This window comes from Bombus vosnesenskii, unplaced genomic scaffold (genome assembly GCF_011952255.1).
Source record: "Bombus vosnesenskii isolate JDL3184/JDL3185 unplaced genomic scaffold, Bvos_JDL3184-5_v1.1 scf7180000013285, whole genome shotgun sequence".
Taxonomy (NCBI): domain Eukaryota; kingdom Metazoa; phylum Arthropoda; class Insecta; order Hymenoptera; family Apidae; genus Bombus; species Bombus vosnesenskii.
The window spans coordinates 3,377,243-3,400,962 of record NW_022882938.1 but is presented as its reverse complement, the minus strand read 5'-3'; the positions used below and the strand labels follow the sequence as shown (position 1 = coordinate 3,400,962).

Sequence of the window (23,720 nt, the reverse complement as noted above, 5' to 3'; positions counted from 1 at the left end):
TAAATAAACCGCGGATATATATTTATGCAAGTTCGTAATTTGACTAAAATAATTGAAAAAATAAAACTCGAGCAAAAGATTGTTTTATCTATGAAATATCGTAAATGACGCTATACTTTGCATATCTTTACATATTACGCGTGCAAATCTGCGATCTACTTAGAAAGAAACGACAAACGAGGTTCATCGCGTATCTTCCAAATATTTCTTTCGCTACTTCTTTGAAAAACGTTCTTTTCTAACTCACCGTCGACCGTGGACTATACTTTTTCTGGATGAACTCGCGTCTAGCTCCACTCGAGCCTCAAAATTCCAATCTTCTCAGTCTCTTGCAATTCCTCGTTAACGCGGAGGTCGCGCGATATACGCGGAATAGCGGACAATGTCGAGCCCTTCTCGGTCGACGACGCGTTTCTCACGCGTTCGTCGGTCGTTGATCCATTTAGCCAGCCGCAGTCGTGGTCGTCTGTTCCCTTTTTTTCCGCGGCTCGTTCCCCTCGACGATCGCAGTTGAATGAATGTTTCTGCATGTACATGCACGTTAACGGGCTGCTTTTGGCGGGAAGCCAGCGCGATTCGACGATGCGTCCGTGAGAGGTGATACCGCTTTGTCGCGTGTACGCGCACGTGCGTCGAACCACCATGAAAAGATAAGGGGGCCAGCCTCTCAGCTCGTCCCATGGAACCCGCTACGATTCGTGCGTCCCCTTCGCCAACGAAAACAAAGTGGCCCTTTGCCATTGAAAGGTCTCTGTGAGCTTCCGAACGCATACGAACGATTTTGTTCAAGAAGCTTGTAATACCGTGGATTTAGGTTATTAGACGTGGGACCGGATCAGCCATATAGTATCCTGAATGGATCGATCTGATTTTCATGAAACGTTATTGCGATCCTCTATCAAGGGGAAAAAAAAAGGAAAGCGTAAAGACAATGCAAATGGCAACAGACGTGACGTTTCTGTAGATCAGCGGATGGGATTAGATTATTCCAGCCAGCAGCTATTTCTAGTTTCGCAGTATTTCGCTTTCAGGGTTGTGCCTCCGGAGACGCAACACGAATCGATAAATCTTCGGATAGAGTTCAAACGTCCGCAGAAGTCGTTCGATCGAATGATAAACTCGCCGTAGCCGGTCGTTGTCTCTGAATTAAACAGCTCCGACTCGGCTGCCAAGTCTGCCTTCCTCTGTTTCCCTATTGAAATCCAATGAACCGAGTAGCATTGAAAAAGACAAAGAGTTTCACAGACCATTTGATTCCTTGGAGATAGCTAATTTCTAAATACAATCTCCTTTAAAAGTGGGAAACCCTAGAACTGCTGTACCACCCGCTAGATATAATTGAAAGCCAGCAACCGTGAATCCTACGATCCTCGACGACGAATCAACTTCTGCGTTCAGAAGTCGACAACCGGAAGGCTCGTCCCTCCCATACAGCGATCAGTGTCGCTATGAGACACCCCGTGGACGATCGTTCATCGCAGAACGTGTCGCGTGGTGACGACGGGCGCAGGCCTGCGAGATACAAGCGTGGAGCAGATCGATAAATCTCAAGACGTAGAGTCAGCGTGGAACGTGTTGGCGATCGGTCCGTCGCGTATTCATCGGTTTCCCTCCGATCTGGGTGGTGTTAGAGGCTGCGAATCGGCAGAGAGCCTAAGGAAGGAGCCGCCGTCTATCGTCTACTGTCAGGCCGACGTACTTGCCTGAAGGGTGGCGTGTGTGCACACGAGGACCTCTACGAATTCTGCCATTGGCTGCGAGCCAACGTGACTCATCGGCCGCAGGAAAGGCCGAACAGTTTACGTGCATTAGTTTCGTTCAGTTCAGTTCGATCATCGGCATCGTGCGCACCCTTATCCCCGTAGTTTATCCCCCGAGACTCGTTCGAGTTGCGGTTACGAGGCAAGGGAAAACTCGTGTCCTGGTTCGCTGTTTGTGGGAGTGTCCTCGAGAATCGAGCAAGAGCCCTCGAGGAGAGGAACGAAGGGTTTAAAGGGGTCATTGGTCGATTCTGATTAGCTCGCGATCGGCTATCATGGCCACTCGTAACCTGGGTAAGGAATCATCCAATATCGTATTTTTTAAACGTCCGGTAGGATACGATTTCTTGGAAAAAGTTGCTGGAAAAACAAGAATCGAACGTACGATCGTCGTATCGCGTGTCGAATAAATTGTATCGGGGGTGTAGAGTAACGATGCGGCACGTGGTCAGATGAGATTTACAGTGAAATGGGCCAGTGTGCTGACTCGGTGTGAAAGAGTGATCGAATATCTGGAACGACAGTTCGGTGGAATGTCGGTGCTATTAATACTGCTCTGCCAGCGATGATTCGCGTTGCGGCCCAGCTTTGTTACTCATCGTCCGCGAACGGTGCAGCCTTGTTCGATCAATCTCGCAACCGAAAATACGAAGCTTAACGCGTCTTCTTATTCCGATTCGACTCAAACTCTAAAATCTTTTCCTCTGAATCTCTGAATTAGCTATTGAGAAGGAACAGAACGCGATCAAACGACAGAGAGAAGCGAAGTATCACGGGATCCTTGACTCTGGAGAAAAGACGACAATGAACGTGAAAACGCGAAGGGTGATCGATATGATTCGCAGAGCACATGCAACCACACGCGGTGCCAGGAGGAAAACATTCGGCCAGAGGATTTCTCCGTTGGCGTATTGATTTTCTCAATATCGCTCTCTGTCTCTCCCCTTTTCCTGCTTCAGCGGTGGACGCGCGGAGTGCAGCGCTTACGTATCCGTACTGCGTGAGCGTGATATCGATTTTTGACAGCTGCTGTAAAACGAGCATTGCCACCATCGTGGCAGAAAAGGGGTGCACCAGGTCCACACGCAACGCCAAACGTCCCTTCCTTTTTCTCCTCCCCTTGTCCACCCTCATTCTCTCTCGCTCTGCACGCTTTGTCATTGCTGTTTACTCGACGATCCCACGCCACGCGTCTCCGACTGCTGCCATGCTTCTCCGATCGCGCCGGAAACGTGGCATGCTCGCGTGACGCTTTCCGAACCGACGAAATTCACGGAGTTCCAGTTATCGGTTAGAAAGTAGGCTGGTCAGAGGGTACGCGCAGGCAATGTTTTTATGGGGAGGAATCGGTGAATGGGTGTCTTCTGGGCCATGAGTTAAAGAGTACTTTAAGAGACAAAAGCGGAGATCAACGATGTTGAAAGTTCAGAATTAAGTTAGTAAAGCGATATGTCGTAATGGATAAACGGATTTGCGACGACTGGAAGGACGTGTTGGATGTATTACAGGTACGGATGATGGAGGAGCGGCTAGTGAAGGGTGAATACTGCTTGAGCACATCCGGTGTTGGTTCTCCACCGCATTCGCTGCCGTCGACTTCCGGTACGCAGAATGACAAGATCGAGGATGTACATTGTGCCTGCATCTCGAAGCTAGAAACACAGGTCGAGGAACAGGTAATGCAAACAAATCCAAACGGTTTCTTCCGAGAAAAATATATGAATCGATCTGCCCTCGATCGGAACCTCGTCAGGTTTCTCGTAGCATCAGCTTGCTTTCGAACGTCTAAGAATTCTATACGACAAACGGATTTAATTTCATCAGCAATTTTGCAGAATCAGTATTCCGATAATCTAACGCGGTTGCGTCATGATAAAACAACGCGCCGTATCAAAGAGCGGGCGAGATAACTGATAATCTACGAGCGATTGCGAAACGCTTGCAGAGGCAGTTACGGCTTCAAGACGCGAGGCAGGTCGAGGCGAAAGCCGCGAGAATAAAGGAATGGGTGACCAATAAGTTGAGGGAACTGGAGCAGCAAAACCAACACCTAAGGGAACAGAACAACAAGTGCAATCAGCAGTTGGAGCTATTGAGAAATCACATAACCAATATCGGCCTGAAACCACCTGTACGTAGAGTCTTCGGTATCGGGAAAGAATTTTAAAAATTCATTTACCAAAGGACCTGTCGTTTCAGGCACCTACAAGGGCATCCTTATCTCTGGAAGTTGACCCCACGTTACGCAGACGATCGGAAAGCTTGGAGGGAACACCGCAGGCGGTACCGGAAAGCGTGCAAAGCGCCGTAGCGGAACCACAAGCTGGTACAAAGCACCGAAGACACCTGTCCGCCTGTGGAACTATACAACGAGGGATCACGACCACCAACATGGATTCAAGGTAGAATCTCGCGAGAAACCTTCGTCGTCTGACGCTTCGCGCCTACGTACATTATTACATACATCTCGCTTGTTTTCGTAATGATCGCTTCTTTCGCTTCTGCTTGCGCGTCGTTCGTTAGCCTGTAGCGTCGCGTAAATATGTCTCGATTCTCCTTGGGAGGTCTCACGACGTGATAGCGGCGCCCGACTCTCGAAACTGTGGTACCCTGTAACGTCCTGAGACTTCCTGCGGGGATCTGTCGACCCCGTGTATACTTTGTTCTCTGTTGCCTTCCAGTATAGAGCTTCTCTTTTACTTTTCATCTTTATTTCCTTCGTTCTTATTGGCACGAGCACATCGCTACGGGGCTGTCGCTGATCGTGTATCTATCGAAGCGATTAAAATGCGTTTGCCGGCTAAATTAGTTCCGTGTTTTATGCTTGCCGTTCTTTTACCGCTCTAGCTTGCTATCGGAGGAGCTCGCTGCTGCGGTGGAAAACTTGGTGATGTTACCGAATATACCTGGAGTCTCGGAGACGAGCAGAGACAGTGGCAGCTCGGAGGCTATTCACGATTACGCGGAGATCTATACGCCGAGCAGGGAAGGAATGAATTGGGCTCAAAGCGCGCAAGGTCCTCGACCACCCACTCCACCCTTGCACCGATTTCCTAGTTGGGAAGCCAAGATATACCAGGTACAGATATATGCGTTGATCTTATTAGGTTCGTTTGTGCGTGTGAACGGTTAACATAAGTTTCTAGAGTAGAAAATCAACGAGTCTTATATTTATGAGAAAACACGCGTTACGAGCATACTCGCCAAGTTGTTACAATCAGGAAACAAACCCGTTTACGAATTCCATAGGTAGCGGATGGCGGGCTTGGCATCGGTCCACCGACGAACGAGGAATCCGCGCCTTCCACAATGACAAATACAACTAGCTCGTCGAAACATTCCCAAGCAACAGGACACAACTTGACTGCGCACAACTCCCAAGGCTATTGCGATATTTCAGTTCCAGTCTATGCAACGGTCAAGGGTAAGTCGCTGTCGTTCGTTTCTTAACAAGCATTCATTTTAAAAGGGCGAGTGTCTATGATTCTTTCGATTTTTTAGGACGAGCCAGTCAAATTAGGTCGATGCCCTTTGGCGACAGTTCCGACGACAGCTCGGACGGCGAAGAGCATCCCAATCAAACGGAAACCAACACGAGAATCACCAATAGCTCTTCAGATAACACGGACTCTTCGCTTGGCAGTGGAAGTAGTCCTTCGAAAAGCGTTAAAACCACCAGCAGCCTTAGTCCTGCCAAGAGAAGCTCCAGCGGTTCCCCTAGCAAAAGCGTGAAACGTGGTAAGCATTTCAATTATCATTCGCAATCGTCGAACACTGTGATCGTACATCCAACAACTTGGAAATTGCCGCATCGCTTACAGACACCTCTCTGGAATCTGGTCTGTCGGAAGACTACGCGATACCTCCCGATGCTCTAAGCTCCACATCCTTCGAATCTAGTATGCCGAGTTTGCTAATGCGAGTCTCCGGCGAGAGCCCAAAACGACAAGAATCTTTAGAGAAGACCGGCCACCTTGCGAAACTCGGTGGTAAATTAAAAACCTGGAGAAAGAGATGGTTCGTGTTGAAGAACGGTGTGCTGACCTATTGGAAAAGTCAGAACGATGTCAATAGAAAACCTCAAGGCCAAATTGTATTGGATGAAGTGTGCAGGTAATTGTGCAACGATATATATTTTCTCGTAGTTTCCTCGTAGAAAGTACGATTAAAATTAAAATTATCCGTGACTTTTTTAATAGGATAAACAGGGCGGAAGGTGCTGCAACGTTTGAGATAGCAACAGGGAAGAAAACGTATTATTTAACGGCAGACTGTATCGCAACGATGGAAGACTGGATAAGGGTTTTACAAAACGTACAAAGGCGGAACGCGACGAAACTTTTGCTCAGTAAGGAAGATAATAAGCCTACGATACAGGGATGGCTGACGAAAGTGAAAAACGGGCACGCTAAGAAGTGCTGGTGCGTCCTCATCGGAAAAATGTTCCTCTACTTTAAGTGCCCTAACGATACGGTAAGCCACTGATCTTTCAATGTGTATATTATTCGATGACTACGCGTGAATATTACCAAGGCCTCCGTTTCATCTGTCTTTCAGAATCCTATTGGACAAATAAATATGAGAGACGCTAGAGTAGAAGAAGTCGAGCACGTGTCCGACAGCGACAGCGAAGAAAGAGACGCCGAGGGTCCTCACGAAAGAACAATCGGTATTTTTCCTACTCATCAAGGCCCTACATACTTGCTGATGCCTCATAAACAAGATAAAGACAATTGGCTGTACCATCTGACGGTGGTATCTGGAGGCGGACCTAGTGCTGGAACTCAGTACGAGCAGCTAGTACAAAGATTAATGGAAACCGACGGAGATCCTAGTTGTGTTCTCTGGAGACACCCGCTGTTGCTCCACACGAAAGAGAACATCACTAGCCCACTGACCAGCTTGACATCCGAAGCCTTGCAGACCGAGGCTATCAAGCTTTTCAAGGTTAATACATAAAATATAAAAATATCGTATATCAGACACTTTATATACGAGGAAATGTTATTTTACGCCACAGGCTTGTCAGTTGTTCATGTCGGTGGCAGTGGAGCAAGCAGGCATAGACTACCATGTGGTATTAGCGCAAAACGCATTGCAACAATGCATAGATCAACCTGAATTACAATCTGAATTCATATGTGCATTGGTAAAGCAGACAAGTCGTCATACTCAACATCGTTTGGGCGTACAGGTAAAAAAGGCCGCCAGACTTGTGTCGCTGGGTACTGCGCGCGTTGTAAGTCCTGCTTATTGTTTAACAAACACTCTGAACCCTGTACCATTTTTACAGCCGACGAGTTCGTCGCGTAATTTATAATAAACGTTTTACCTATTGGCCGAAACGCTACTATCAAGCTAATAGGTTTAAGATCTATGGTATTCTTCAAAAAAGGCTAGTTAAAAAACGAATGTATAATTGGATATATCGCTTCCGTATAATCAGAAGAAATGGTACATCGGGTACGCTTAGTCAAGTATTATACGAAGTAATTCCGTTGAAGTAGCGGTGAACTGTTTAGTTGTCTCTTTCTTTATTCTTTTTTGTTTTCTTTTGTAAAGTAACTCACTAATAATTAATACAGCTGGTTGTCGTTTATTTGCCAAAGCAACATATAATTAATAATAGTAATGATAGTAATAACAATAACATTAATAATACTTGACGAAGTATTTAACAGAAAACGATTTTAGTTTTAACATTCATTCACATTTCATTTTCATTTGCTGCTTTACGTGTGCTATTCCTAGGCTACTCTAAAATCGCATGCGTTTTTTTTTTCGATTCTTGTTATCTTTTTTCATAGAACATCGTCATGTTAAGTTTGTTTTATTTTTATTGTGTACTTTTTGATATTTATACATGATACCCGATCACCTGTACCCTGATGCCCTATCATGTGAGCCGAACATATTTCGACAATTCATTCCTCTCATCGCGGGAGAATCACTTAGACTCACTCTTTATTTCATCGATCATACTTCATCATCGATGCATTAACGATCGATCGTCCGATTCGCTAATAAAATACCACGATCTCCGGACTTGTCAAAATACGTTCTGCGGCACACACACTTGCAGAATGGTATGTTGGTGTACATAAAAAACCACACACAGAAAAACATCTTTTTACTAGATTGGTTTTTTGTTTCTGTTTCCGTACGTTTTTTTGCTCGATAGCTCATTACAAAATATTCTCTGTTTTTTGAATGCTGCTTAGAAAAATTAGTCTTTGATTATCTGGTCATAAACGGTTATATAAGAAAATTGATTTAAAGAAAAAAAAAAAAAAGAAAGAAAGAATAGCAACAACAGCTAGAAGCTCCTTACAGATTCGAACGTACGTCGTAGAATGTAATTAGATCGAGAGCTTCGGAAGCTATGCATCGTTGAATACAGTGTATCAAGTGTCAAGGAGAATAATAAGAGGAAAGAGCGCGTTCGAGCGATTCGTTCGTGACAAACGAACGAGAGAAAAATGGTTTCGAGCTGTAAGGTAGACTCACATGGCCTAAAAAATTACGAAAGCGCTTATCTCATCCACATTTCTCTTAATTCATTCGACTTATTACAGTTCATGCGTTTTATGTGATTAACACACATAGAGTTATGCGTTAATCAGACCGATTTCGATTGCTTACATTACTAACAGGCATTATATTATGACGAAAGTGTAACGAATCTAGAGTGTTCCATCAGATCCGAGGGCATTCGAACGTTTGTCCCAGACACTCCTCGTACAATTCCAAATGCATATTAGAAACTCGATGAGCTGCACAGGTCTAAAAGATTTTAAAACACGTACCCTCGATTGTCCTGTTAAAATAGATTCTACAAACGAATAATAAACGAGGACAGTGGAGCGCGATTTATTTAAAGAAAAAAAAAAAAAAAAAAAATAAAGTAGTAGATTAGGTCTGGTTCGATCCAGGGATATAGTAGTATGCCAGCATACCATTGCAGCAGCTCCTTCTCTGCGCCACGCAATCGCTGTTCACCTGCGATACGCAAAGTCCCGCGGCAAATGGCAGCGGTGAAAATGCGGACGCACAGTCGACGGCCTCCACTTCTCACAGTCCTCCGCTCATGCAGGGCCACTCGACGTCAACGATCTTGGACTGCAAAACTAATCCCGCCCAGTACGTTCTTATCCAGGGATGGCAGCTGCTCGCGCTCGCTGTTTCTCTATTCCTACCAAGAAACAATCGGCTACTCTGGTACCTGAAGTTACACTTGCAAAGAAACGCTGATACTAAGTAAGCGGCCTTCATTCGTTCTACTAAGCATTTAAATTTCAAAATTTCAACCGAAACATGTTAATTTAAACGTATGAATTTGTTATTTTGTTAGAACGGAGTGCGGCAAATACGCAGCCTATTGCGAAAGAGCGTTGGAAAGGACATTACAAAACGGCGGAAGGGAGGTGAAACCCTCGAGGATGGAGGTCCTATCGATATTAATGAAAAATCCCTACCATCATTCCCTGCCACATGCTATACCGGTTCACTTCTTGAATGGGACGTATCAGGTTGTAAGCTTCGATGGCAGCACAACGATAGAAGAATTTCTGAATACTCTGAACCAGGAAATTGGTTGCCGAGATGTTCATCAATCGGGTTTCACGTTATTCAGTGACGATCCCATCGAGAAGGATCTTGAACATTTCATCGATCTTCAGGCAAAAGTATGCACCTCGGGAGAGTTTGGAAATTACGGTAGACGAAAATATTCCGACGCGATAATTTTATTCGTTCCAGCTTTGTGATATAATCTCCAAATGGGAAACCGCATTAAGAGAGAAGGGCTCGGGAAAATTCGAGAATACCAGGGTGATACAATTAACGTACAAATCGCGATGCTATTGGAGACAGGCAGCTAAGATGGAAACCGACAGAGAAAGGCTTCTTCTGTGTTACCAAATAAATCAGCAAGTCGTACAAGGCAAATTTCCGGTCAATCGAGAACTTGCATTTGAACTTGCGTCGTTAATGGCACAGGTAAAGTTACTCTTTGAAAATAATGGTGCAGTTTTTTAATGAAAATACTGTTAATGTAACGATGAAACGTTGTAGATCGATTTTGGTGAATATAACAACGATAAAGCTCGAGGCAGCGGCCCAGGATGCAATCCCCATCATTTGGTGCTTCAAGCTTTAGACAAATTTTATCCCATACGATATCGGACAAACATCACTGCCGAGCAATTAAGGCAAGTACCATGTAAATTACAAAGAACATAAATAAGTATCAGCTGTATTTAAATTCACGGATTTCTTGTTGCAGAGAACTGCAAGAAAAACTTCAAGAAAAGTGGATCGCGTTAAAAGGTCGTAGCGTATTAGACTGTGTTCGCATATATCTAACTTGTACCAGGAAGTGGCCTTTCTTTGGAGCTACACTCTATCAAGCAAAGGTTAATAACGGGACATATTTATAGATAAACAAAAATGAAAAAGAAAGTTGTTTAAAAATGTCTTGTTTCATAGTTGAAGCAAGCTGAGCCGATAACCGTATGGATAGCCGTTTCCGAAGATAGTGTTACTCTTCTAGAATTACAAACGATGGCAGTGATGTGTCGTTATAATTATGCGAACATAGTTACATTTGGAGGATGTTTGGATGATTTTATGCTGGTCGCTTGCCCTGACGAAGGAGCAGCTGAACAAAAACTTTTATTTGCTCTATCAAAACCTAAGGTATATTATCGAGCAATCTAATTAAAACAAGATTTCTTAATATTAAATATTATCTATTCGCATCTATACAGATTCTGGAGATAACATTGTTGATTGCCGATTACATGAACGCCTTGGGACATACTTTACCTGGCACGCCACAGATGAACACATTAACTCGTAATGGGTCTCACAGATCCATCAAATCGACCCTAAGACCTACAACGGGTTTGTAAAAATACATACTTTTGTATTTCATTTTTTCTCTGTTTTTACTGATTGAATAACAATTGAACTAGGTTCAGGCTGTCTTCCAACGCAACCAGATATTTTAAAGTCGACGCCAGACCACCAAAGACCTTAAAAAAAGACTGGTCAATCGAATTGGGAAAAAAAAGCAGGGGAATACGGCACTTCGTTCATGAAAGTCTGATCCTGCCAAGGCACTAACTTTATATTCGAAGGTACTACAGGCTGTATTGTAAGAATTTGCGTAAAACGATACACTGGACGACGCTCAGCAACGTGTGCGCTGTAGTTGATTTTAGTTGCGTTTTGTGTAAATTAGAGATGATGCTTGACAGACAACGTTTTTGTGTACATACCTGACAGCATGCAAAACTCTGTGGTCCACGTTAACGCGATTTAAACGTGGGTGACTGAAATTAATCGAAAACGATTTGCAACACTGCCTAAAATAAATTAGTATGTCTGAAATTACATCGAATAATTTCATTAAAAAAAGCTAAGGCATCGTGCTGAAACTTTTTGCTACCGTATTTATATACCAAATTCAAAACGTTTAGCGTAAGATAATGATGCAGAAGTGATGTATCACATATGTATATAATTAATCGGAGTTAATGGATGTTTAGAAGTCTAGTGAGTGATGCAGCGATACCTTTGTCTTTAATGTGAGAATATGTCGACGAAATTCTTATTTCTTGCCAAATCGATCGCAGTACACGTACGAGGAGCCTGCAATTGCTTTGCAGTGCAAATAAAAACACATGGATATAAGTATTTAGATTTTTCAAATATAAAGATATTTCAAGCGTAATAACTGTACCTACTGTCATTGTAAATTCAGAATTTACCTTCGATCACTACATTATTCACATAATGATCTGTTTTAATTTAAAAAGTGTTGTACACGATTTTTTATTGCATTGACTAATTACTTCTTTTATATTTTATAACGACTAATTTGAGAAATATGGTTGATTGGTGACAGTAAGTACAGACAGTATTAACTTTAAGTCTGGTTGAATTTAAGCTCAATCATAAGAAAAAAATTCTTTGTACGGAAAGTGACAAATGCAACTTACACATTATCATGTTATTTTGATAACAGCTAGTCTCATATTTTATATTTATTTAATGTTTAAGCAAATAAGTTCGTTTTATAAGGACACGACCAAATAGATGTAATGGGAACGCGTTTTCTTTAATAATTAGTATCGTTCCTGCGGTAACATACGTGCAACATTTTTGTACTAATTAAACGATGATCCCGTCACGTATAGAAGTTTTGTACTCGCTTGACGTGTCCTACATAACTAGCAAATGTCTTCCTTCTCTTTAGTATCCAGAAATAAATAAAAGTTTAAAAGTAGGGCTTTCGTGCAATATGTACAAGACTTCTATAATTTTATAATTCCTGAGATAGGCTGAGTGTGACTGTGCCTCTCTGAGCAGTATAGACAAAGTAACTCTATGCACGGCTTTGTTTAGCGCATTGAAGATTTATATAAAATAAAAACGATAGAAACCTCAGATTACTGGGAGCAGTACAAAGATATGCAAGAACGACATTTTGTCTTTAATTTTTATAATACGCAATGAAATGCTACTATTTAGGTGCTTAGCACCTTTGTATCATGATGCAGTAAAAAAGAGTCACTGATCTGTAAATATCACCTTAGTCTTAAGTTTCTAAATATAGTAGAATGAGAAGAGGGCAGCTGATAAAGGCTACAATCGTGGTAGAAATTTCTTGCGATCGTCTAGCTGTCTACAAAATATTCTGAGCCTACCACCTTACATTTCTATTTATTATTTATTCGCATAAAACGACGCATAAGGGCACGAGCGGTGTGAGCGAAAAGCATTGTACTATTGTACAGGAAGAGAAATAAACTGCTCGGATCTACACTTTGAGAGACTTATTTACTTACTGTATATATTAAAAACCTTATCACACGATACAATTTGTATGCTTCTTACAAATCTATCAAATATTTTGGATTAAATCCTTAACAATATACATAATCATAATATTCATAGATTCAGTCTATTTCTTCAGGTCTTACAGGATGAGTTAATGGTATTACTGATTTTTTCTTTACATCTCTTGAAAGTGCTTTTCTCATGTCTGAAAAAAGAAAAGAACAGAATATTCAATTTATATTTAAACAATTGTTTACAAAAGTAACAGTAATTTGTATACCAAAAGCATCTTCATCTGGGTTTCCAGTATAATATTCTAAAACAGTCCTATAAACAATATATCCTAACTGTTGATACATTTTGATTGCCACCTTATTACTAACTCTTACAAAGAGATCTACAAAATATGCTTGCTTCCTGTAACAATATAAAATACATTGAAACATAGAATATATATGTTAATATTAAATAAATATGTTATATTAAACTTACTTTTCTGAAACCTTCTCTAAAAATTCTATTAACATTGCAGCCAAACCTAATCTCCTATAATTAGGTGAAACTGTAAGAGCTGTTATATGACCATGCCAGTTCTCTCCTTGCCCTTCTGCCTTTCCCATAACTTTAAATTTCTAATATTAATTATAATGCACTATCAAGGAGAAGTATCTTATATGATACAAGAAAGAAACTTACTATAACCCATAATTTCTCCACTTGGCGATTCAGCTACTTGAAAATACTCTGGCCAATGTGCTAGATAGTGTGTATAAAAAGAAAGTCCATACTAGTTTAAAATTTTACCAAGTAAAATTTTAACAAATTTACAATTAAGAAAAATATGTACCAAAATTGTGTAGGAAATAAATATGTTTATTTTAAACAACAAACGTAATAAGGTATAAGATATTTAAAGGATACTGTCTCCGTAAGTGGATCTAAATTTCTATAAAAAATAGAATAATTAAAAATGTTAGTAAATAACTGTTTTTATTCAAAATTGTATATTTAGGTTAAACACAATATTAACAATGGATAAATACATATTTCGATACTCACACATTGTTAAATTTAAATAAATCGTTGCATGTGAAAGGCCTAAGAGTCGTCATGTTTTAAATGCAATAAAAGATTAAGTAAATGAACGTGATATAAATGTGATTTATGACAGGAAGACACTAAATCCAAACTAATCCAAACTCAGATCTGCTCAGACCTAGATCAAGTAAATGCGACTAGTGTAATTTATTCATCTGACACCATACGTCGCCACTGCACCACCTTGTGGAATTTCAAAATTTCATTCTATTTCAGTACGCATGATTCATTAAAAAACGTTTTATCAAAGGAAAAATAAATTAATGAATAATAATATAATAACAAATTAAATTATGCAAAAAACGTTTTATACGTAATTTAAAAACAATTTTATTAAAGTTCTTATAAGAAAAGAATACAAGCAAGGTATTTTCTTGTAAAATTTCGGGGACTTACGCTAAATTACATCTTTTTTACATTTGTTTTTATATAATATTTATGAATATCAATATGCAGTCATACCTAAGATGCAGTCAAAAACACGGCAAATTGTGTAAACATTTTTATGATACAAATATGAAGTGTAATATATTTGCCTCGTGCATTGCACAGAAATGACCTATCATTTTTTGAGCGTTACACATCTCCTTCGCGGATATTGTTACAATGACTTTCTTCTGAAAAAATAGTTAAACACTTTTTTAGCTATATGTTTATACTTTTTAAAAAACCGTATGCAATGTACAAGTATAAAATCAAAGCTTCTAAACACTTTTCATACAGGACACTAATGTTGCAAATATCAGTATATACTGTAAAGTCTTCAACTTCGATATTTTTATTTTATCTATAACATTACAAATCTTAAATGCTACTTATGTATATCTTTAAAAAAGAATATAAGGTAATAATATGTAAAACACGCTTTGATATTGTAATAATAACAAAGCTTTGTTTGAAATATAACAAATATAAATGCCTCTTATAGAAATACTTTTATGAAAGCACTAAGAGTAAAAAAATTAAAGCACAAGCAAACACAACCAGTTCTTCATTATTTAGTTTTCTTCTTCATACTGATATTTTGTTAGAGAGTGTGCTGTATAAAATGTGATAGGTTTCAACAGTATGCTTTGTAATTCACACACAGCACAGAAATAAATGCTTAATGTAATAACCATAGAGTTATAAATATATTTTGTAATAAATACAACATTGTTTTTAATTACAGCATTTTGTATTATTAATGAATCTTGACATTTTAATTTTTATTGTACTATATGTTTTATTTTAAATCTAATGTGGCTAAATATCTCGAAAATATTGGCCCTTATAATGGAGTAAATACGTTATTATGCAATTAGCATTATGTTACATTTTGTTTTGTTTCCTTTCTATATTCTTAAACATAAATAAGAACTTATTTATGCTATTTTTACATTACAATTAAGTATTAGCAGAATCTTAATGTATATTTTGTAACCTTTTTTTTTATTAGCAATATAGTTAATTTTATTTCTTTTAATTGAATAGCTTTAAACGACGTACTGCAGTTTTCGTAATGCAAAAACATAAATTATTTTCATAAATTTAATAATCCCTTATAGTACAATTGGTGACATATTTAGAACCTCGTGTTATCGTTTCTAAAATTTGCTACCAAGACTAGAGATTTCATCATGATTTAAAGTATTCTCTTAAATAAAACAATAACAGCGTTTTATCATCTTATCAAGTAAAAATGCATTTATGACATAAATAGGATACAAGAAATCAGTGAATTCGCAAATCTAAATTCTTTTGATTTGATCATTTTTTCCTATCATGATACTGCCTATAAGATACTTGAAGATAGTTTGTGTCTATATATTTTATATTAAATGCAATCAAATGCAAAAGATGTCAGGAATAATAGTATATTTTAATAACACACTTTCATATAAATTTGTGTTCGAAATTTCCGTGTTTTAATGCGCGCAATCGTATATTATAGAAACTTAATCTTTTATACATAAATAATATCTATGTCTATCAGTTGATATCAACATTGATCTTATTGAATTTGTTACATTTTAAAAATTTCCCATTAATAATAATCATAACCAAAATTTAACTACTACAGCTATTCCATGACAAGGAATATTTATTTTGTGTGTGCATTGGCTAATTACTTCTTTGATCCATCAGTCTAGAAATTGCTTTCGATTTGGACTATACGTTTATTTTACAATAACCAATTAGGCAGCATTAAAAATCTGTCTTTAATAACTCTATTATTTCTACATACATGCAAAATTCCTCCTTTATAAAGTGATGTAATATGAATATCTTAAGAACTAATTGTAGGCGTTGATTTGACTATGAAAATTATGCATGAGATTTGCATATGCGTATATACAATTAACACTGAGGTTTGTCCGTAGGAACAAGGCACGGCTGACGTATCGTCTTCTTTCACTGAACAGCGTTATTATTGGTTGAAGTTTAACAATAAAGTACACACCTTAATTATTTTGACAGATTTCCAAAGATATTATTTTATTTTTATTTCTGCCAAGTTTCAAAACAATTTACGTCAAATTTCACATCTACTTCTTCATAGAGTTATGAACTTATATAAGTTTTCTAGTATGTAATTTAAAAAATTATGTTTATATGATTGACTTCGCATTGAAAAATACTTTTTTCTTATCATGTATCACAAATAAATGGATATTCTTTGAAATGGTATTTACTATCACTGCTTCAAAACAGCAGTAACAATTTACTATTACATTTCGCAATTCCATTTCAAGATAATATTTAAGATATCGTATTACAAAACATACGTGCAGGATACTATGAAAATCGCCTGAAATGCTGCCAAGTCCTCCAGACAAATAATCAAATATAGATACATTTTCGCAATTTATAATAAATGAACAAATAAAAAGATAACATTTATATCAATAGAGAATGTTTTAAAACTATCATGCAACTAGTAGCATTAGATATTATAATTGAATCAACAAACATTAAATTATTCTTTTATATAGGCAATATGAATATTGAAGTGTAATTTTATCGTGAATTTATTATAAAAAAAAAACTTGAATCGTTTTTAAAACGTAATAGTATTTCATGCAAAATATTATGAAGCTTTATATATCCAGAAATTTAAGCGTTGATACTTAATAAAATAGACTGATATTATCTTGAATTACTAGTTATCCAAGTAAAATAAACTTATTAACGAACTATTATTATTAATTTTGTTTATCAAATATAAGCGTTTTATACTATACCGCGAACTGTAAGTTATTGTTGTGAAGTCAATATGGAAAAATAGCAGCAAATAAGTGTCTCAAATTAATATTTTTGGAGATCCCAGTCCTTCATAAAGTTGTTGATAACTTATTGTAATATGAAGCATACTTGAAATTATATTCGTACCATCAACAAAATAGGCAAATAATGACGATTAAACCTGAATGGTAACGAAACGGGTACTTGCAATTCACTACCTATGGCATAATTAGATTACAAACATTCATTTGAAATTGACAATCCATACATCCGTTAGTTTTGTTAGTTAACATCAAGAATAATATTTGAGGCAGGAATATTTTTACTTTACTACAATTTAATTTTACTTACGTATCTGAACGTAATTTCTTGTATAGTATAAAACGCTTTACCAAAAGCAAGATAGTACATACGTAAACATATTATAATGTATATAACTAGATGTTATAAAAAATAAATGAAGGACTAGGAATCTCAATGGATCCTGATGGATTTTAGAACCTTCATTGACAGGTGCTTGAGTGCCAAGAAATGATCCATACTTGTAAAAGTTTTCCAAAAGTGATTCTTTTTCAACCCATCTATCATATAACCATTTAGACAATAATTCTGGTTCTCGTGGGACCTAAAATCAATGATGTAATAAAATATTCTCATGGAAAATATGAATGAGTGACGGTCTACATATATTTAAAAAACTCACCACTGAGCTAGGAAAAACTCGGTAAAATAATACTGTTTCACATGGTGGTCGTGAACCAGTTATAATTGTTGGTAAGTCAAGTGGTTTACCTTGAGGATATGCTATCGTTATATCTAGAATCCAATTGATTTGTGGTTTAGCTGCCGTCATATCTATAAAAAGTTTATACAGATTAGCAATACATATGTTACTTAATATATTGTAATTAAACAAGAACTTAAGTTAAACTACAGTTCCTATAAAATTATTTACTTGGCCTACTGTTCAATTGTTGTTCTGCTGTATTATTTTCTTGTGATGGACCAATCGTATCAAATATAGTTTGCATTGCTCCTACTCGCGGTAACGTTACATTTTCAAGAATTGGCAAATTATTCTTTTTAGCATATTTTTGTGATGTCTCTCGTCTTTTACATAAAAATCCTCCTTCTGGGAAGAGAACCATCCATTTTCTGCTCAATGGAATATATGCTTCTTTTAAATGCTTTTCTAGCTTTTTTAAACTCCCTTCCCTTTGTTTTCGACCCTAACACAAAATATCATCAAAAATAAAGTAACCCAGTTACTTAAGATATTATTAATAAACTAACAAATCTATAATCACTTACAGATACAATGAAGAAGTCCTGGTGTAAAATAGAAACTATACCAAAGTTAGTAAATTTAAAAATCCTATCCATAATCCACATTAGATTAGGTAATACATTTGGCTTAGCATTAAATGTTGTCATGAGTATAGGAACATCACCAGTACTTTGATGATTTGCTATTACTAATGTTCTTTCACTAATAATTTCTTGTATATCATCACCTTGTTCTATTACTATAAATTAAATGTTATTTGTTATTTCAGTATTATTTTAATAATGCTATTTTAATTAAATATATAAATTATTTGTATACTCACTATCATAACCTGCAGACCAAGTCCACGTGGATACCATTGCTAACAGCCAATGGAAAAATAATCCTTCGATTCTCCAATATACTTGTGGTTGATAAACTTTTACAGGGAACAATAATGTCATCCATACTACATATGTTGGTATACAATAAATATTGTTGAGTATCACAAAAGTGGTTCTAATAGTACATTTTACAAAATTTAATACTTTATTGATTACCCTGCAAATTCATAAATACACTAAAATTTATAGTCATAAAAATAATTCTTAAATACTCAAATATTTATTTTTATTTCTTTTATTAAACTTTTGAGGGCTCATAAGACTATTGTTTATATCTTTCATAACAATATGGCTAAACTATAATTTAATAGAATAATGTGATTCCGTCACATAAAATTTAATTTGCATCCAATAAATATACAAAAACATTCTTTGTTTGCAATAATATTTGTCATACTAATGTAAAATTTCATCATATAACTTTGCAAAAAGAAATAATATTATTTTTGCTCGTAAAATTCTTATTGATATTTTGTTCCTTGATTACAATAATTAACTTTTGAAAACATTTACTTTAGATAATTATACTTAAACCACACTTTAACTCACAACTTAAACAACATCTTAAATAAAACCAATAAATATCATACAAAATTTCTTAATTTTAGAAATTGCCTCTCCAAAGCACATTACGCTTTCTAAACTTAAAATTAAGCTTTTTTCCAGGATTTTAATTGAAAAATAAATATAAGTTAATCTAACATTAAAGATCGGTTATGTGCAATGGTTATATACCAAAGTCGGGTTTCATATCTCAGTTAAATAAATTTTAAACATATATTACAAGAAATTAAAAAATACAACTGATTATGCTAAAATGCTACAATGATTTCAAATTATTTTAGAAATTACTTGAGAACAAGAAGCCCGGTACTCGTGACATTCTAGGTTAAGGATAAAAAACGTATTTTTTATCAAATTAAAAGTTGGAAGACATGTTGTTCGTAAAATAACTTGTAATTGTAGTAAGAAATGTTTGTTTATTTACATAGAAGTTGGGAACGGGACATGTTGCATTTGATAAAACACGTTTTTAACTTACCTCGTAAAAGTAGAAAAGGAAGAAAAGTCAGTCATTTTCGAAAGACACCACTTGTAATGCAAACTCGACGAAGTTTTAACCACAATTTTTTGTGCATAGCATTCCCTTTTGCATAAATTACATAATAAGGATCATTAAGCGGGATGACATGTAAAGATTCTCGTGCTGTTTACATGAGACGTAAATCTTAAAATTTTGCTAAAGTTGTTAAAATTCAATAAACGCGTTAACCGCTTCGTTTAATCGTTGAATAATTACTCTCGATATCACTAGAAATTCCCAGTTCCAATTGACACACGACTAGTATGATAAGACCGTGTTACACAAATTTATCGGTTTGTTATTGACTACTATTTAGATGACGTTTTTTTCAAAAATACACCATAATTTTGTTACTTCAACTACACGCAATACCACCACGCACATATAACATAAATACAATGGCGACGAAAGTTAATAGGTTAGTAAAAATACTACATAATTTAGCCGATAATTAACATACTATTAATTGGTCGACATTGTATTCGTAATTGAAAGAAGAACAATTCAAAAAGAAAAGAATTTCATGTGTACGTTTATATGGTATGTTTGAAAGTTCATGTTTTTGGAAACCAGGATGGTAGCTCACCAATCAGAAATTTCAAATACCAACATGTAAACTTTTCGATTACTTCTTTTACATGTTTCTATTAAAATACATCTAAGACGGTTTTTATAAGAATAACACTTCATAAACTCCAAATAATCTTATTGCAATCTAACAGAATACATTTTTATTTGTAATAATATTAAACTAATTAAAATCAGTTAATGTACTAAATAAACCAATCACGGTCTTATTTATTTGCGCACAATATCTTGACTGTATGTTTGCAACTGCAATAAAATTGATATCTTCACTCAGCTCACGTAGAATCTATCTAACTATAACATATTTTGTGCTTAGTTTTCAAGCTACTCGTTAGTGCACACTTCTATCAGAGCTTCTGCTCTTGTGTCGTTTTCAGTCATTTTTACTTATTTTTTCGATCCTTTTTAACTTCTGGAACGATTGTTGAAAAAAACTAGACGTTAAAAATTATTAAAATGACATTAAGTTTATTGAAATGTTCACTTATCAATCATGGATTATTGGAATTAAAGAAATCATCGGCTTTTTTAACATTAAGGCTGTCATTGTATACATCGGTAGTTTCTAAAGGCAATAAAAAGGTACTACTATGTCATATAAAATAGATCTTATGACTTAAAAATGTATCATTTCTCAATAACGCTTTCTTAAATTTATAGCTAAATTATTTTATTTATTCTTTCTCGCAATTTACTCTTTTCTACTATTCTCGTCTAAAATCTTTAAATTAGTTCGTGCATTATTTTTACATAATCATTAAAGAACTAGTTCTTGAAATAATTTTTCAGAATATTATAAACAAAAAATGTACTGCCTTGTCATAAACAATTTTTTTAGCATATTTTTGAGATGTTACGATGTCATTTGTAATATAACAATTGAACACGTTTGACATTTAATCGAATTAATCATCTCTAAACGAAAACGAAAACAGGAACTTTTTCAATGAAAATAGAGATTGTGGAATGAATTTTATGAAACAAGATGGTATGATACAAATTTTTTATTTTATAGAAAATATTAATTAAACGTGACATATTAAATCCTTATGTTTATATAATGGAAGATACTATATTTATATATTTCATTTTTATATTACATAATTATGTATATAATTCTTTTGTGTTGTGTTCCCTTTTTTTTAATTTGATATTGTACAAGCATAAAAACCTATCTGAGTACATATCTATTATCACATACATGGTTTCATCTGACTGACCTTCAATTTCCTCTGTTCAAACTGCTATAGTACTCATTTTGAAGCTATATTCATTCAGTTCTATTATATAATTTACCTTCTCAATATGGTATATGAGCATAAATTATTTTTATAAACAAATTTCATCATTAGTATTATAATAAATTTTTAATGTTGTAATTTCAGGAGTCCAGTGGTGAATTTCGAATTGAAAGGGATACTTTTGGTGAACTAAAGGTTCCTGCTGACAAATATTATGGAGCACAAACAATGCGGTCAAAAATGAACTTTCCAATTGGTGATAGTTTTGAACGAATGCCTGTAAGGAAATCTAATTATTTATTATAGAAAAAGGAAGTTTTAATGCATATAACATTCTTAGTTTATATTTTGAATATTTCTTTAGTATGGGGTTATTGTCGCAATGGGTATATTAAAGAAAGCTGCTGCACTTGTAAATAAAGAATATGGAATGGATGCAAAAATAGCAGATGCTATTAGTAAAGCTGCAGATGATGTTATATGTGGAGACCTTTATAAAGATCATTTTCCACTGGTAATTTGGCAAACAGGTTCTGGTACGCAAAGCAATATGAACACCAATGAGGTATTGACACATTATTAAGTAATTTAAGTATAATTGGATAGACTTGTAACTAGTTTATTTATTCTATTTAGGTAATTTCAAATCGTGCAATTGAATTACTTGGTGGTAAACTTGGATCAAAGGATCCTGTCCATCCAAATGATCATGTAAATAAATCTCAAAGTAGCAATGATACATTTCCTACTGCTATGCATATAGCAGTTGCTTTGGAAATTAACAGGGTATTACTTCCTGGTTTGGAAAAATTACATGAAGCATTAGAAGAAAAGGCTAATGCATGGAAAGATATTATAAAAATTGGTAGAACTCATACTCAAGATGCTGTGCCCTTAACACTAGGACAAGAATTTTCAGGTTGGGGTTAAAATATTCAGGATTAAAATATATGTATTAAACTATTTTTATAAAAGCAAATAATTGTAATACAGGTTATGCAGCACAAGTTTGTAATGGCATTAAAAGGGTAAAAGATACTCTTCCAAGATTATATGAGTTAGCACTTGGTGGTACTGCAGTAGGAACAGGGTAAATGCACCAAAAGGTTTTGCGGAAAAATCAGCAGCAAAGATTGCAGAAATTACTGGATTACCATTTGTAACATCACCTCCTAATAAATTTGAAGCTTTAGCGACTAAAGATACTATGGTAGAAGTGCATGGTGCGCTGAATACAGTAGCAGTTTCGCTTATGAAGGTATGTTTAAAGAATATTCGATTAAAAAAATCTATATTTGTTATTTTACGTTATATAAAATTTCTATTTAGATAGCTAATGATATTCGATTTTTGGGAAGTGGACCTCGTTGCGGTCTGGGGGAATTATCTCTTCCTGAAAATGAGCCAGGAAGTTCTATTATGCCTGGTAAAGTTAATCCAACACAATGCGAAGCAATGACTATGGTTTGTTGCCAAGTCATGGGTAATCAAGTTGCTGTATCTATTGGTGGAAGTAATGGCCATTTTGAGCTTAATGTATTTAAACCTATGATAGTTGCAAATACATTAAGATCTGCAAGACTATTAGGTGATGCCTGTGCCTCATTTACAAAGAACTGCGTCGTCGGTATTAAACCGAATGTAGATCGTATCAGTAAACTTTTGAACGAAAGTTTAATGCTTGTTACTGCTTTAAATCCACATATTGGTTATGATAAGGTATTACAATTTTTTAATTAAAAGAAGACTGGTTTATTACAGTCTTCAAATATAATATAAAAGTTATATTTTTCAGGCTGCTAAAATTGCCAAGCAAGCCCATGCAGAAAATCTCACGTTAAAAGAATCAGCATTGAAGAATGGCATAACTGCAGAACAATTTGATCAATGGGTGAAGCCGGAAAATATGATTGGTCCCAAATAAATTTTAGCACACAGAAAGAAGTTAAGAATAACAATTTTTTAATTGTTAGCTATTGAATAAATTTTTTGTTTACGTGTTGTAAATTGTGATATAAGTATTATTATTATTATCAAATACTAAAAATATTTTTAGTGCGTATTAATTATACATATCTAATAATAATTTATATAATAAATCATTTGTAAGAAATGTTACACATAATAAATGCGAAATATTACGACAAGTAGTAATCCTCAATTTAATATACTTTTTAAGTTTTTTTTAAGTTCTGTTCTTGCACAACT

At 35.8% G+C, this 23,720-nt stretch overlaps 4 protein-coding genes across 16 annotated transcripts in view; 2 read left to right on the top strand and 2 right to left on the bottom strand.

The window, feature by feature from the left end:
- LOC117232309 (uncharacterized protein CG43867) overlaps positions 1 to 12,590 on the top strand; it is a 98,634-nt gene extending 86,044 nt beyond the window's left edge. For 4 of the 12 annotated variants that reach the window (XM_033491620.1, XM_033491629.1, XM_033491630.1 and 1 more), the window contains 18 exons: positions 3,269 to 3,436; positions 3,706 to 3,891; positions 3,960 to 4,162; positions 4,608 to 4,839; positions 5,010 to 5,184; positions 5,262 to 5,498; positions 5,582 to 5,873; positions 5,960 to 6,233; positions 6,318 to 6,707; positions 6,781 to 6,999; positions 8,725 to 9,017; positions 9,112 to 9,445; positions 9,519 to 9,758; positions 9,834 to 9,970; positions 10,045 to 10,174; positions 10,248 to 10,457; positions 10,529 to 10,664; positions 10,736 to 12,590. In XM_033491620.1, the coding sequence (XP_033347511.1) occupies positions 3,269 to 3,436; positions 3,706 to 3,891; positions 3,960 to 4,162; positions 4,608 to 4,839; positions 5,010 to 5,184; positions 5,262 to 5,498; positions 5,582 to 5,873; positions 5,960 to 6,233; positions 6,318 to 6,707; positions 6,781 to 6,999; positions 8,725 to 9,017; positions 9,112 to 9,445; positions 9,519 to 9,758; positions 9,834 to 9,970; positions 10,045 to 10,174; positions 10,248 to 10,457; positions 10,529 to 10,664; positions 10,736 to 10,800 (3,921 nt within the window). In that variant the 3' untranslated portion in view covers positions 10,801 to 12,590. Of the gene's footprint in view, positions 1 to 1,815; positions 2,055 to 3,172; positions 3,196 to 3,268; positions 3,437 to 3,705; positions 3,892 to 3,959; positions 4,163 to 4,607; positions 4,840 to 5,009; positions 5,185 to 5,261; positions 5,499 to 5,581; positions 5,874 to 5,959; positions 6,234 to 6,317; positions 6,708 to 6,780; positions 7,000 to 8,724; positions 9,018 to 9,111; positions 9,446 to 9,518; positions 9,759 to 9,833; positions 9,971 to 10,044; positions 10,175 to 10,247; positions 10,458 to 10,528; positions 10,665 to 10,735 lie in introns of those variants that run through there. The other 8 variants (XM_033491632.1, XM_033491633.1, XM_033491623.1 and 5 more) reach the window with 8 other exon arrangements.
- Positions 12,587 to 13,828, bottom strand: LOC117232310 (N-alpha-acetyltransferase 20). Of its 2 annotated transcripts, XM_033491634.1 has the most exons (6): positions 13,665 to 13,825; positions 13,527 to 13,551; positions 13,302 to 13,392; positions 13,098 to 13,227; positions 12,886 to 13,022; positions 12,587 to 12,810 (listed from the first exon to the last, which is right to left on the bottom strand). In XM_033491634.1, the coding sequence occupies exons 1-6, from the start codon at positions 13,715 to 13,717 to the stop codon at positions 12,725 to 12,727; spliced, it is 522 nt and encodes a 173-aa protein (XP_033347525.1). In that variant the 5' UTR covers positions 13,718 to 13,825; the 3' UTR covers positions 12,587 to 12,724. The 2 variants fall into 2 exon arrangements, with proteins under 2 accessions (XP_033347525.1, XP_033347526.1); XM_033491635.1 differs by lacking the exon at positions 13,302 to 13,392 and having other exon boundaries at positions 13,098 to 13,237; positions 13,665 to 13,828.
- Positions 13,829 to 14,931: 1,103 nt separating this feature from the next.
- LOC117232294 (acyl-CoA:lysophosphatidylglycerol acyltransferase 1-like) lies at positions 14,932 to 20,497 on the bottom strand. The gene is made up of 6 exons (XM_033491605.1): positions 19,642 to 20,497; positions 18,539 to 18,756; positions 18,240 to 18,454; positions 17,884 to 18,157; positions 17,632 to 17,783; positions 14,932 to 17,553 (listed from the first exon to the last, which is right to left on the bottom strand). Exons 1-6 carry the CDS (start codon positions 19,674 to 19,676, stop codon positions 17,317 to 17,319), a joined length of 1,131 nt encoding a protein of 376 aa, XP_033347496.1. The 5' UTR covers positions 19,677 to 20,497; the 3' UTR covers positions 14,932 to 17,316.
- A 53-nt stretch (positions 20,498 to 20,550) lies between these two features.
- Positions 20,551 to 23,662, top strand: LOC117232291 (probable fumarate hydratase, mitochondrial). The gene is given in 8 exon segments (XM_033491603.1): positions 20,551 to 20,853; positions 21,657 to 21,791; positions 21,877 to 22,077; positions 22,149 to 22,431; positions 22,506 to 22,598; positions 22,601 to 22,770; positions 22,842 to 23,231; positions 23,308 to 23,662. Coding segments are annotated over 8 exon segments (1,527 nt in total). The 5' UTR covers positions 20,551 to 20,727; the 3' UTR covers positions 23,437 to 23,662.
- The last annotated feature ends 58 nt before the right edge of the window (positions 23,663 to 23,720 follow it).